Source organism: Lemur catta, chromosome 1 (assembly GCF_020740605.2).
Source record: "Lemur catta isolate mLemCat1 chromosome 1, mLemCat1.pri, whole genome shotgun sequence".
NCBI lineage: Eukaryota > Metazoa > Chordata > Mammalia > Primates > Lemuridae > Lemur > Lemur catta.
The window spans coordinates 70787010-70800018 of NC_059128.1; the positions used below are offsets into that span (position 1 = coordinate 70787010).

Consider the following 13009-nt stretch of genomic DNA (forward strand, 5'->3'; position numbering starts at 1 on the left):
AGGTAGCTTGGACTAAGACTGCGGGGGTGGAGATTAAAAGCAGCAGGTAGATTCTGAATGGGTTCTGGGAGTAAAAGTGGCTGAATTTTTTGATGGATGTAATGGACAAAAGAAGGAATGTGAAAAATTCCTAGGTTTTTGCCTGAGCAACAGCAATATTTATGCTGTTTCCTGAGATGAAGAAAGACAAATGGGTTTGGGAGAAGGGTGGGAATTATTAATGCCAGGTTAATAAGCTATTATGTTGGGTATTGTCTCTCACCCCACGTGGTAAAACTGGCTATTTCCCACATAGTTCTGGTGACTGTTTCCTTAGGTTAGTACCAAGGACTGGGGCTCTCAAATATTCTTTGCAACATTTGAGAACTAAAGAATCCCCTTGATCAGATCTTCTGTGCCACTGTAAGATCACAGACACATATGGTATCATCATTATGCTGGGTCCTGTACTTTATTGACTAGATTACCTGCCTCCATAGAGTACCAGCAACCATTTCTCAAGGTATGAAAAAACTCATCTACTTTCCATGTGCTAGAATTGAATGATTACCCTAGGGTTAGTCCAGATTTTTCTTGATTATTTCAATAAAATGGTGTTGTTTCCAAGTTAAAAAACAAGAACAATAGAATTACATGAATCAAGAACCACTTTTTCAACACTAAATCACACTAATTATTTTAGATAGCCCTATGTAGGTTTAAAGAAATTTAAAATTATATGTATTACTAAAAAATTCCTTCCAATAGTCATTTTATCACATTCACATACTTTGTCATCCAAGCCAAGACACATGTGAGAATGAAAGAAGGAGCTATTGATAATTACAGGAAAACACCATGACTGTCCAGGAATACTGGAATCTAATGTTATTCAATTTATAAAGCATGATGTCTTAAGAACGAAAGCTCAGACACTAGCTTTCATTTATTTAGCTAATTCAAGTGGTAAAGTATGAAGCATGAAAGAAAAAAAATCAGGGATTCTGCATCTTATTTAATGCCCTTTCTCTTCTTTGTTTTTCATTTAGTTGATTTAAATACATAATTACAAAATTTTGAAAAGTCAGTTTGTTAAATTTGTGATACAAATCCAGATAAGATTCTCATTTCATTATATCAACCTAGGTCTTATATCAGGGCTTTAAAAATATAAAGAGGATGCTATAGACTTATCATCCATACATTAAAAGAAAAACTAATTTCAAAAACTGAAATAAAAAATTATAAAGATTTTAAAAAATAAATTCCAACATCTATTGTAGTCAATACATTAAATACATATAGGTTTGTTAAATATATGCATTCAAAAGAAATATATTTATATATTGAATAAAACTATCATATTTAGAACTAAGACAAATCAAGCTGAATATGAAGTCTTTACTAACCAAAGGGAAAAGTTTCCCTCTAATGTAAATATATACTTGGGGATGTTTATTTTCTCATTTCAGTTATCATTTTCAAAATATGCTGTATTTTCTGTGTAACCCATTTTTCATCTGCCCAATTACTAGCAATCTTTTTTCTACTATCAAAAATGATCATTTGTTTCTTTATTGTAGTAGATAAAACATCCTTTCATTGTTTCAGCTCACAAGCTGTGCAGATCCTACCCACTGTTCTTGCCTCCAGCACTTCACATTATTGGTATATTATTTCATGCATGCCCTACTCTTTTATCAATTGCTTTTGAAGTAATGTTAATAGACTAGAAAATTGAGACATTTATGAAGTATAGGCAGTGTTTATGAAAAAATCCATAAAATATGACACAGGCAAGACAAGATAAAAGCAGCATTTTAATAGATTATGGCAAAGAGATCCTGTCAGAGTTGACAACTGACTCCTTCGAGATCACTAATTTTTATGGGATTAATTCTGTGGTATAAAAAATGAAGTTAAATGTCCTAATTAATCTGTAAATAGCACACCCACAATTAAACCTTGTGGCCCCTTCTTGGATTGGGGCTGCAATGATTTTTGATAAGTAATTATCTCATATTCATAATGAAGACGGTTTTTCTTTTTTCTTTTTTTTCTCATGGCATTTCAGCTAAATATCCACCTGGATTCAAACTTGAATAGCAATCTTCTGATACAGAAATCAGTTCATAGATTAGTGAGGAACCACATCAATTAGATTTGTAAGCTATATACTTACAATGGTTTATATATTAAAAAATAACATTTGGTGAAATGGTACAGCAGTGAGGTGGTAGAGGAAAGCTCGAGTTTCTGCATTTTGGGGGAACTTCTCTTTGTGCCACAATTTATAAAACCCAGAAAGGATGTTTCTTTTTCTTACAGAGGTGATAACGTGGTGATGCCTTGTCTCTTATTCAGTAGTCAAAAAGTACATTATGTTGGAGTTAGAAAATAAAGCACTGCCTGCTTTTCCATCATGATGCTGTGGCAGGGTGCTCAAGAAATACTGGTTCCATTCCTCTTCCTTCTTTCCCTCTACCTTTAATATTTGAGCTTAAAATACTTTCCGTAAATGTATTATGTTATCTGTATGTAGTCAGATGGAAAAATACAATTTATTAAATATAAAATATTTTAAAATATTTTTGTGACACTGTTAATAATATTGCATACTACTTTTTATGATTCACCTTCTTTATTTCATTTCTTCTTGACAGCAGCTTCAAAAGCCAGTACTACTGCTACCACCTTGTTAAAAATAAGGAAACTGAGGTGTTAAAGGAATTACCCAAATCCGTCTACATAGAGGTGATAGGACAGATTCTTGAAGCTGGATCTCCTGACTCTAAATCCTATGCTTTTTTCATTATAAGTCTACTGTAAGGTTATATCTTTGCAATCAGAAATAACCTGGTAATGAAGTAAAATATATCAGTTTTGGTAAAGAGAAAATTTATTAAAATCAATGAGCTCTCAAGTTTAAAAAAAGGGGTGGTTAGTGACTATTTACTTTCTATTTGAATAGTCTGGTTTTTTTTTTGTGAGGAAAGGGAATATAGTTATATTTTTTATTTTTTAAAGAAGGGCAGGTATTTTCTTCTTTGAGTCCTGTGATAAAGTGGGATTGTAAAAGTTAATAATTTTTTGTTCACTTATACTCTATGGCCCTGGTAATAGCTAAGCTGTGGCAATATTCTGGAGAATAATACTGCAGCAAAATGGTATAATACCATGTTTAAGGGAAAGATCTTTTAAGTTGGTATGACTTGGCAAAGTAGTACTAATATTAAGAAAGCAAATATTGAGGTTCTCAGATACAACAATCTAGTTTTCTGATTGTTTATACTCTTATATAAACGGCTTAAATATTTTGGCTAAACTGATCAGTTGATGTGGTTAATTTGATTAAACCACACATTCATCTCATTATCTAACTGATCTAATCTTATAGGCTAGCCAAAACCTCTCACATCTCACATGAGGAAACAGAGAAATGAGAGATCCTAAGTGATTTGCTCAGGATCATGTACAAATTATGTTGTAGATTCTTTTTTTTTTTTTTTTTTTTTTAGAGTCTAGCGGCTTTTATTAGGTTTGTCTCCTATGCTATGAACTCACAGGGCATAGGTTCCAGCAAGGCTCAAGGTCCTTTTCTTATGCTTCTTACAAAGTGTGCTATGCACGGATCTGGTCCCAGCGCCTCAGGCTCCTCTCCACTGCTTCTCACAAAGTGTGAGACACCTATTATGCCATGAATTCATAGGGAGTAGGTTCCAGCAGCTCAGGCTCCTTTCCATTGGTTCTCACAAAGTGTGCTTCTCTGGGTGGAGCAGGCTGGCGCTTCAACTGGACCCAGGTACCTTTCTCTTTGGCTTCCTTCTTTTTCTGATCATTTTCCTTCGCATGTTTCAGGAAGCTATCTCGGCTCTTAGAGTGCTTAATGTGCTCAATACGCACATTAATCCTCTTGGCAAGAATCTTGCCCTTAACTTGTTTGTTTACAATTCCAACAGCATTCTGGGTAACATTGTAGACTCTTCCAGTTTTACTGTGGTAACATTTGTGGGGCATGCCATTTTGAACAGTACCCATTCCCTTGATGTCTACAATATCACCTTTCTTGTAGATTCGCATGTATGTGGCCAAAGGAACAACTCCATGTTTTCTAAAAGGCCTAGAGAACATGTATCGGGTACCTCTCCTCTTTCCCTTTGTGTTCGTCATTTTGGCGAATTCCTGGAAGATGGCGGCTCCGGCCGAAAGGAATGTTGCAGATTCTTGACTAGAACTTACTACTTCCGATTGTAAATTCAAGTTCCTTTTCCAATAAATTATCTTTTTGATTTTACTAGAATATTATTCAGTCAAAATCTTGGGTACACATGAGCTAACATTTTAGCACGTCCTTTGATGGAACATCCTTCAACAGGTGAAACATTTAAGAAGAGATAGGCCCAGTATTATAAACATGATCGCAAAGAGAATTCCTCAGTTGACAGAAAAAGAAAATAATAAATGGCACCTTTTTCATCTCTAAACTCTCTAATTCCAAGAAAACACCCTAAAGCCTTTGCCTTGGGTAAAAAATATTTGAAATGCCAAATCCGGTTATCAATTTATCTCTATGTGTGTCGGGAAGGATTACTATAGTTAAGTATATTCTAAGCCTTTTTATACTCAGCATTATTCCTGATGTTCCAGGAAGAGTGCCTATTTTTATTTTTATTTTTGAAGTGACACTAACCTGAGAAGAAAGAAAAAAAGACTATGTTTAAGCCATTCTTCAAAGCTCATCTCTATGAAGCTATTTTGATGGCTTAAGAAAAATCAGCAAGCTGCAGCTAAATTAGATAGTCTCATCCCCACATTCTCTGAATACAAATAACAAATGAATGTGATGTACTTACAGAGTTTGATAATCAGATTTGTAATTCTGCTTATTTTATACTGTTATTATGGCCTAGAATTGAAACTAGAGACAACTAGTCCCAGAGGGACACTTTTAATACTATTGTTTTCACATTTTCATATGAGAGCAAATGGGAAATCTTGTACGGCATGGTGCATATAACATGGAATTTTCACATGACCAACCCATGTACTCAATAATGCTACTGAGATAAGCATAAAGGTTTTTAAGTATTTGATAATATTCATTGAATAAATAAACTTGGATACCTCTGAGTCAGGTAGTATCCTGTTGGTTCTACTATATACGGTGCTTTATTTTAAATATCTTTAAAGGGTACACAGTAACTGTTTTCTAGAGTGTATCATGCCTCCAAATAATTTACTAATAACATTCCTTGAATTCACAAAATGTTCAATATTATTTAATAGAAAACAATGACTAAAGTCTTAAAGAACATTGAAGTATTTTTCATGACTTTAACCACATACCCATAGACACTCTGCACCAACAAAATTAACATTTTCCAAACCACTTATGTCTTTAGCTCCTGATTACTCCCATGATTCAAACCACTTAGATTTTCAGTTTTAGATTACTCCCTTTTACATTCAGTTACCATTTTAGAAGGTTCATAATTGACTTCAGATCTACCATCTCTTTACTTGCCACAATACCACCTGTGTTAGGGTTTGAGAATTTTGAAGTAAATATAGAGGAAATTACAGATTCTTGGTTAAAAAGCCTACTAAAGATCTCACATCAACAGAAGAATTCTATACATATTTTTAACAAAGATCAGTCACAATTTAATTTTCAGCTTTTTAAAGAAATTCTGTTCTTTTTTACAGCCATCAACCAGAAAACACAAAATAAAATTACATTAAAATAGTAATAGAAAATTAGCATAATGGAAAAAAAACACACAAAGTCAGACCCCAAGGGTCAATGTGGTAAATCAAGCTTATAATTTTTTTAATGGTTATTCTGTTTTTCTTGTGTTAGGTAATGGTATTGTTGGAACACTAAGTCTTTAACATCTGTGCACTTTGGATCACCTTAAGCCAGCTGGTTCCTCTCAAAATTGCTCATCTTTTGTTCTTACCATGTTCTGACCTGGGCCCCTAGCCTTAAGACAGCAGTGTGCTTTCTGCAGCCAGGATATCCTCTTCAGGACTGTCAGACAATCTCAAATGATTGATGTGCTAGTCTGGTGCTTTGGTATTTTTCCCTTTAGTAAATCTCCAGTAAATCTACAGCTCATTCTATAAGAATGCTAATTAGATCTACTCTTACTAACTTTATGCACATTTTTCTTGTTTTCCTGTATCTTTGGAGGTGAGCTTGAAGTTTATAATACAGTGTATTTCTAAAATAATTTTTACAATATTACATAGAAATAAAACACATTTCCCATCAATGCAAATAATTCAAGCAGTGAACTCAATTGACTCTCTTCCTTCCAGAACTGTGCCATGCATCCATGCTACGAGCCTGGAGTATGATTCATAGGCCTGCTTTGAAAATTAGAAATCATTTACCTATTTACCTTTCACTTCTTTTTTCCCCACTACTCCTTACTATGCTTACTCTAATTTGGATCCTGCTCTATCTACTCCTTCTGAGCTCATGCCCCTTACTGAGTCATGATGTTCTATCATGCAAAGCCCAAGCAAGGCAGCATCAGGCTCTCGAGGGTGTCAGGCTTGCTTCTTTGCTATAGAGAGGTTTTCACATAAAGACAGACCTCTATCAATCTCAGGGCATTAATTCTAAACCTCTTGCCTTAACATAAATTGTACCATGTCTCCGAACCTGTTGATGTTGGCTTTGAATCTCATGATTTATTGTCTTTTTGGAAGCTTACATAACCTCTCATTCTGAGTCTAAGAATTAAGTTTCTGGCTTCAACCTTTTGCTTTCATTCTTGACCATATTTGGACTTTTTCTCCAAATAGTTTACCTCCTTCAGTAAACTTTGGAGCTACTATGGTTCCCAGAGAACCTTTTAACTACCTCAGCAGAGCCCCCCTGCAAAGACCACACCCAATATATTCAATCTGACTCCAAAAGTAAGAACTCAACTGGGAAAGGCCAAGAAGCAAAGACTGGGTAGATGTTGTTGGGTGGCCTTAAGAACCACAGCAGTTTCAAAGCAAGGTAGGTGATAGGAAAGGAAGCATTTCAGGGATAAAAAAAGGTGGAAAGGAAAATCTGAGCAGATTTAGGGCTCTTGTAGTATGGCTTACACAGTACAATCATAAAAAATGCTTAAGTCATTTAAAAAACCATGCTCTAGTATATTTGCATTAAATTGTTGCCCTTCAGATTTCTTATTAGTGGTAAGAGAAAAATGGATAACCATAAGGCAGAGAAATTGGGTACTACTCTGACCTGGGACATCAAGATGGACATCCCCATTGAGGGCAGATGGGTATAGTGTTCCTCCACATGTGACACTCTGAGAAGAACACATTATCAATCTGTATTTGGTACAGAATGCATAACCTCAATCTACCCATGAAGAAACATCACACGAAACCAAAAGAAAGAACTTTCTATTATTAAAAACGGAATTACAGTTTTCAAAGGTGTCAATATTACAAAAGACAAAGAAAAGCTTTATAGAAATTTTCCCGATTAAAGAAGACTGAAGAAACTAAATGTAATACCTGATTTTAGGTGGAATCTTGTATTAGAGGAAAAACAAAACTATAATGGATATCATTGGGTCAACCAACAAAATTAGAATATGGTGGAAGATTAGAAATATGCATCAATTTTAAATTTACTTGTGTCTAAGACAATATTCTTACTTTTAGGAAATAGATGCTGAAGTATATAGGAATAAAGGGCCATACAACTAACTTCCAAAAGGTTTAGAAAAAATGTGTGTGTATGTGTTTACATAAAACATATACATACATATCTCATGTGTATATATATGTACACATACATATGCAGAGAGAGAGAGGGTGAATGCATGAGCGCACTTATAAAGCAGATGGAGCAAATGTCAACAATAGGTGAATGTGGGTAGAAGATATGTGAGCATTCTACATATTAAATACTATTCTTATTCTTGCTACTTTTCTGTAAGTTTAAAATAATTGCAAAATAAACCTCTAAAGAAATAAAAACTGCTCTAGAATGCTAAAAGCTTCTATCATTTACCACAAAAAATAAGTATGTGAGGTAATGGATATAATCAGCTTGATTTTATCATTCTACAATGTAAAATATATCAAAACATCACATCATACCCATAAATACATATAATGATTATTTTTCAACCAAACAACAAAACACCAAACCAAACAAAAAGATACAGTTAGGTATGGTGATAGGGTGGGGAAAACCTGAGGAAGGCAGAGGAATGTGTGCAGTAGATAGAATCTCTTCATTTAAGTTACTATTGGTCAAAAAAAGAAAGAATATACTTGGAGAACCTCCAATTGGAAAGGTAATTCCTATTGAGATGAGAGTATATATACTTTTGCCCAGAGAAGATGCTTTCTTCTTTATATGCCATAAACATTTAGGACTTAAAATAGTTTGTACTATATATAATAAGACATATGTAAAGATGACTTAACATATTAGTGTCTATGTTATTTATCCTTCTAGACACTAGATATGATAAATGTAATTTGAATGTAACAATAAGAGGATCAACACTATGGATAGAGTAAATATATGCTTATCTGAAAGTTAGCAGATAAAGAGGTATTGCCAAAGTAAACAAGCCGAAAGTGAGAACGGACATTCAAGGTACATTATTGTGTTACTGGAACATCTGGTACTAATGCTGTCAAGTTTACATATGTTCTCAAATATTTATGTAACAATCAAATGCTAAGCATTCCAGCTGCACTTGTAAACTTTTTATGAACTGAAGTCATGCACAAGCTCAGCTAAATATACTTCACAGAGGGAGGAGTGTGAGGAAACTATTAACTCTCAGAACTGAAGTTTGATTGCAGTACAGCCTTCTGGCAGTGTTATGGACCACTGCTTAGTGTGAGTACTGAGATGCTGGCTCATGTGAGATTCATTCCAGCAGGTAGAATCAGAAATACCTAACCGATGGGTCATAATTATGACTTGGCAGCTACCTTTTTTGAACGTAATATAATCAGGAAAGAAAATAGTATAAAAGGTAAAAAAACAGAACAATGGACATGATGATGTAAAGTCATTAAGAAAAAGAGCATTTGATATTAAAATGAAAAAAAAAACATTTCCTCAACCCATCCTAGAGCTAGCATAGGTAAAATGACTGATTGTGTACAAATTAGAAAAGATAGCTAAAAAAGAGGAGGCACTTTTGTATGGTGATCATCTACTATTACTCCTAATGAATATTAGTTGTGTGAAAATTTCCTCCTTAGAGAGAATCTATAATAACTGCCTTAAACCCATTTTAAAAAGCAAAAAGACAAGAGCAGAGGGAAACAGGTATTTCATGCAGTTTTTCTCTTCTAACAAAAGGAAGCAGATGGATTTATTTTCCTCAAAGTTTACCTAATCATTTCTTTGATGCAATTTCTAGAATTTGCTGTATGAAATATTATAGACATAGAAACTTTGCAAAAGAAGATATATTAATGGCCAAGAAATGTATGAAAAAATGCTCAACATCTCTAATCATCAGGGAAATGCAAATCCAAACCACAATGAGATATCACTTACCTTCAGTGAGAACGGCTTTTATCAAAAAGTCCCAAAACAACAAATGTTGGCATGGATGCAGAGAGATAGGAACACTCATACACTGCTGGTGGGACTGCAAACTAGTGCAACCTCTATGGAAACTAGTATGGAGATACCTCAAGGAACTGAAATTACAACTACCATTTGATTCAGCAATCCCACCACTGGGTATTTACCAAAAAAAAAAAAAAAAGACATTCTATAAAAAAGATATCTGCACTTGAATGTTTATAACAGCACAATTCATAATTGCAAAGATGTGGAAACAACCCAAATGTCCCTCAATACAAGAGTGGATTATTAATAATAAAATGTGGTATATGTATACCATGGAGTACTACTCAGACATTAAAAAAATGGCGAAATAATACCTCTTGTATTAACTTGCATGGAACTGCAGCCCACTCTTCTAAGTGAAGTATCACAAGAATGGAAAAACAAATACCACATTTACTCACCATTAAATTGGTACTAATTGATCAACACTTATGTGCACATATGGAAGTAACATTCATCAGGGATCGGGCAGTTGGGAAGGGAGGAGAGGATGGGTAAATTCACACCTAATGGGTGCAGTACTCACTGTCTGGGGGCTGGGCATGCTTGTGGCTCTGACTTGGGCGGTGCAAAGGGAATTTATGTGACCAACGCATTTGTACTCACATAATATTCTGAAATTAAAAACAAAGAAATATTGTAAAATCGAACTAACTCACCAAGTTCTTTATTTTCTGCACATAAGATCTTAATCAAACTGATTTCTGTCAGGTTGAGGTTAAAAGGGCGTATTTTGTTGGAAAATAAAATTTTCTTCCACCCTTGATCTGACTGGCAGGATTCTGAAAGTTTCATTTAGAATTAATCAGATGTTTCAGAGTGATTTGTTGATCTTGAGGTGTGAATATCTGTAATCTGTGGGATACTCCTGTGTGCACTTTTTAACTGTCAGTAGCATTTCACTTTCTTGGGCTTAGAAGAAAACTTTTGTTTTTTTGTTGCCCTGTGTCATAGTAGCCTTAGAACAGTGTCTCTTAACTTTAGGTGCACATTTGAATAACTTGGGGAATTTTTAAAAATAACAAACCCAGGCCCCATCCCAGAGCAATTAAAAAAAATTAGAGTGACATTCAGGCATTAGCACCACTTGATTGTGCAGTCTGGTTTGAGAACTCCACCTCTTCTCACATCTTAAAAACAGTGTAAGGGCCAATAAGGGATAGTCCAAGAGTAGGAGGTCTAGCCTTGCACACCCTACAGCTTCTCCTATTTTAGCTGAGGGATGGTGTGGTAAGAAAAATTCATCTTTTTTCACTTTTGGCAGGTTATGAAAAAAGTGGCAGTTTTTGCTTACAAAAAACTACATTTCACAATCATCAATGTGAAAAAGGGGTTAGGATGTAGCCAGAAGCCTAAATTGTAAGCAGATTGGGACATAATAACCTCATAAGAATGCCTTTTGGCATTATTTGAAACAATGTGTCATGTATATATAAATTTCTGGGAAATAGTATTAGCTGATAGAATAACCTGAAGTTCAGCTTTAAGAAGAATGACTATAAGTTCTGATCTGCCTAGATAGTTCCAGTTTATATCTATTGTCCCAATGTAATTACTAATAGTACTTTCTTTGACTCTTATGTTTTCTTTGACTCCCTGCTTATGTCATATATTATATTAAAAGGGATGGGAGGTTTTTACTGAGCAGAAAATGCCATCTAAAAGTGAGACAAGATACATGAATTACGTATGATTATAATTATTATTAAGGCCCAAACCACAGGTTTTAAAAGCAATCTACAAGTATTAAAAGAAAACAAAAATGTACACTGCCAGATTTCAATCACATCTTGGTAACTAAGATTGTTTTTCCTCTACATCCCCATAAGAGGTTATGTGGTGTCATCTTTGAAAATAAATGGCAGTCTTATTATTCTTTTTTCTGCACAAAAATAAAATTCAAGATAGTCAACAAAAGATTTCTTTCTTCAAAATGTCAGAGGGATATGTATGTTATAAAGCTAGTTGTTTTAATCATTATAAAATAGATGCTGTTCCTTATGATTCTTAACCCAAGTTCAGTAATTTCTGTTTAATGCTTTGGGACAAGAAAGCAAAAAAAAAAAAAAAAGAAAGAAAGAAAAAGAAAAAAAAAAGGCAGAAATGACATTAAGATATGCTTTAAGTACAGTTATCTGAAATGTTCGCTTGTTTTGACTTTTTCCAGAAGGAAAACTTGAAACAATGATTAAATGAGTATAAGTTACAAAGAGGCATATTTTAGCTCAACATAAGGATTTTTAAAATAGAGTTGTCCAACAGAATGGATTGTTTCAGGAAATGATGAGCTCCTTTGCTGAAGATATCCAAATTGAGACCGGATGAGCATATGCCAAGGATGCTGCAGAAAACATTTCTGCACTGTGTGGGAGGTTAGCCAACAGAAGATGATGTCTTAGGTTCCTTCCAATGCTAAATTTTATAATCTTATGACTATCCAAACATGAATAACTACTTTAATGATACAAAGTCTGAAGCCTGGTTAAGAAAATGGAAAAAAAAGAAAAAGAAAACAAACAAACATTATTTGGCTACCAGGGAGAGCAGACTATATGAAGAAGCTTCTTTTTCTTTTTTTAAATGCTGAGGATAAGGAAAGCTACTACATTTTAACAGTGTGTATTTTATGATGCGTGCAATTATTTTTTAAAATCTTATATAAACAATAAAGCATGCATTTCCAAAAGATAAATGAACTGAAGAATAAGAAATCATTTGCTAAAATACTGAGTTATACAAAACAAGAGGAAGCTAGGCAGAAAGCCAATGAAGGACTGAGCAAGGTTTTCCATAGTCTCACAGTCCTATAGAAGCAAAAACTAGAGTTCAGAAACTTCTAAAGGGGAGAGATTCTGATTAAAAACCCAGAGATCTCAGCTGGGAACCTTGGTGTCCACGTAATTGAAACGCAGAGATAAACAAGAGGGAAATTGAGCATTATAAAATCTGTAGTTGAGTCCCAAAATTAGAATAAAGTAATCTGCCAACACTCTGTTAGCCATCCAGATCCATGGAAAGAGATAACATTATCCAGAACCACTATAGCTTAACAAAATATTTAGCATTAATAAAAAAATAAATAGCAGACATTACACAAAACAGGATAGGAGGGAAAAAAAAAACAGATCCATAGATGACTCATTTATTGAAATTATCCATTTGGATAAAAAAAAGCTCTGATTAATATGTTAAAAAACAGATGATACAGCAGAGAATTTATAGATTCCAAAGTGCTAGAATTTGTTTTTAAAAAATCAGATGGAAATTCTGAAACTGAAAAAATGTAATAACTGAAATTCTGAAACTGAAAAAATGTAATAACTGAAATTAAGAACTTAATAGGTAGGTTAAGTAGCATACTGGAAGCTGAAGAGAAGGTTAGTTATCTGGAAGAAATATCAGAAC

General features: G+C 34.0%; 1 protein-coding gene across 1 annotated transcript; it reads right to left on the reverse strand.

The window, feature by feature from the left end:
• Positions 1-3654: 3654 nt before the first annotated feature.
• Positions 3655-4191, reverse strand: LOC123640774 (60S ribosomal protein L21-like). The gene has a single exon (XM_045555375.1). The coding sequence runs from the start codon at positions 4147-4149 to the stop codon at positions 3670-3672; it is 480 nt and encodes a 159-aa protein (XP_045411331.1). The 5' UTR covers positions 4150-4191; the 3' UTR covers positions 3655-3669.
• Between the last annotated feature and the right edge of the window lie 8818 nt (positions 4192-13009).

What these genes read in the sequence shown, in the direction of transcription:
- LOC123640774 (XM_045555375.1), bottom strand. Translation starts at nt 4,149, where the DNA reads ATGACGAACACAAAGGGAAAGAGGAGAGGTACCCGATACATGTTCTCT.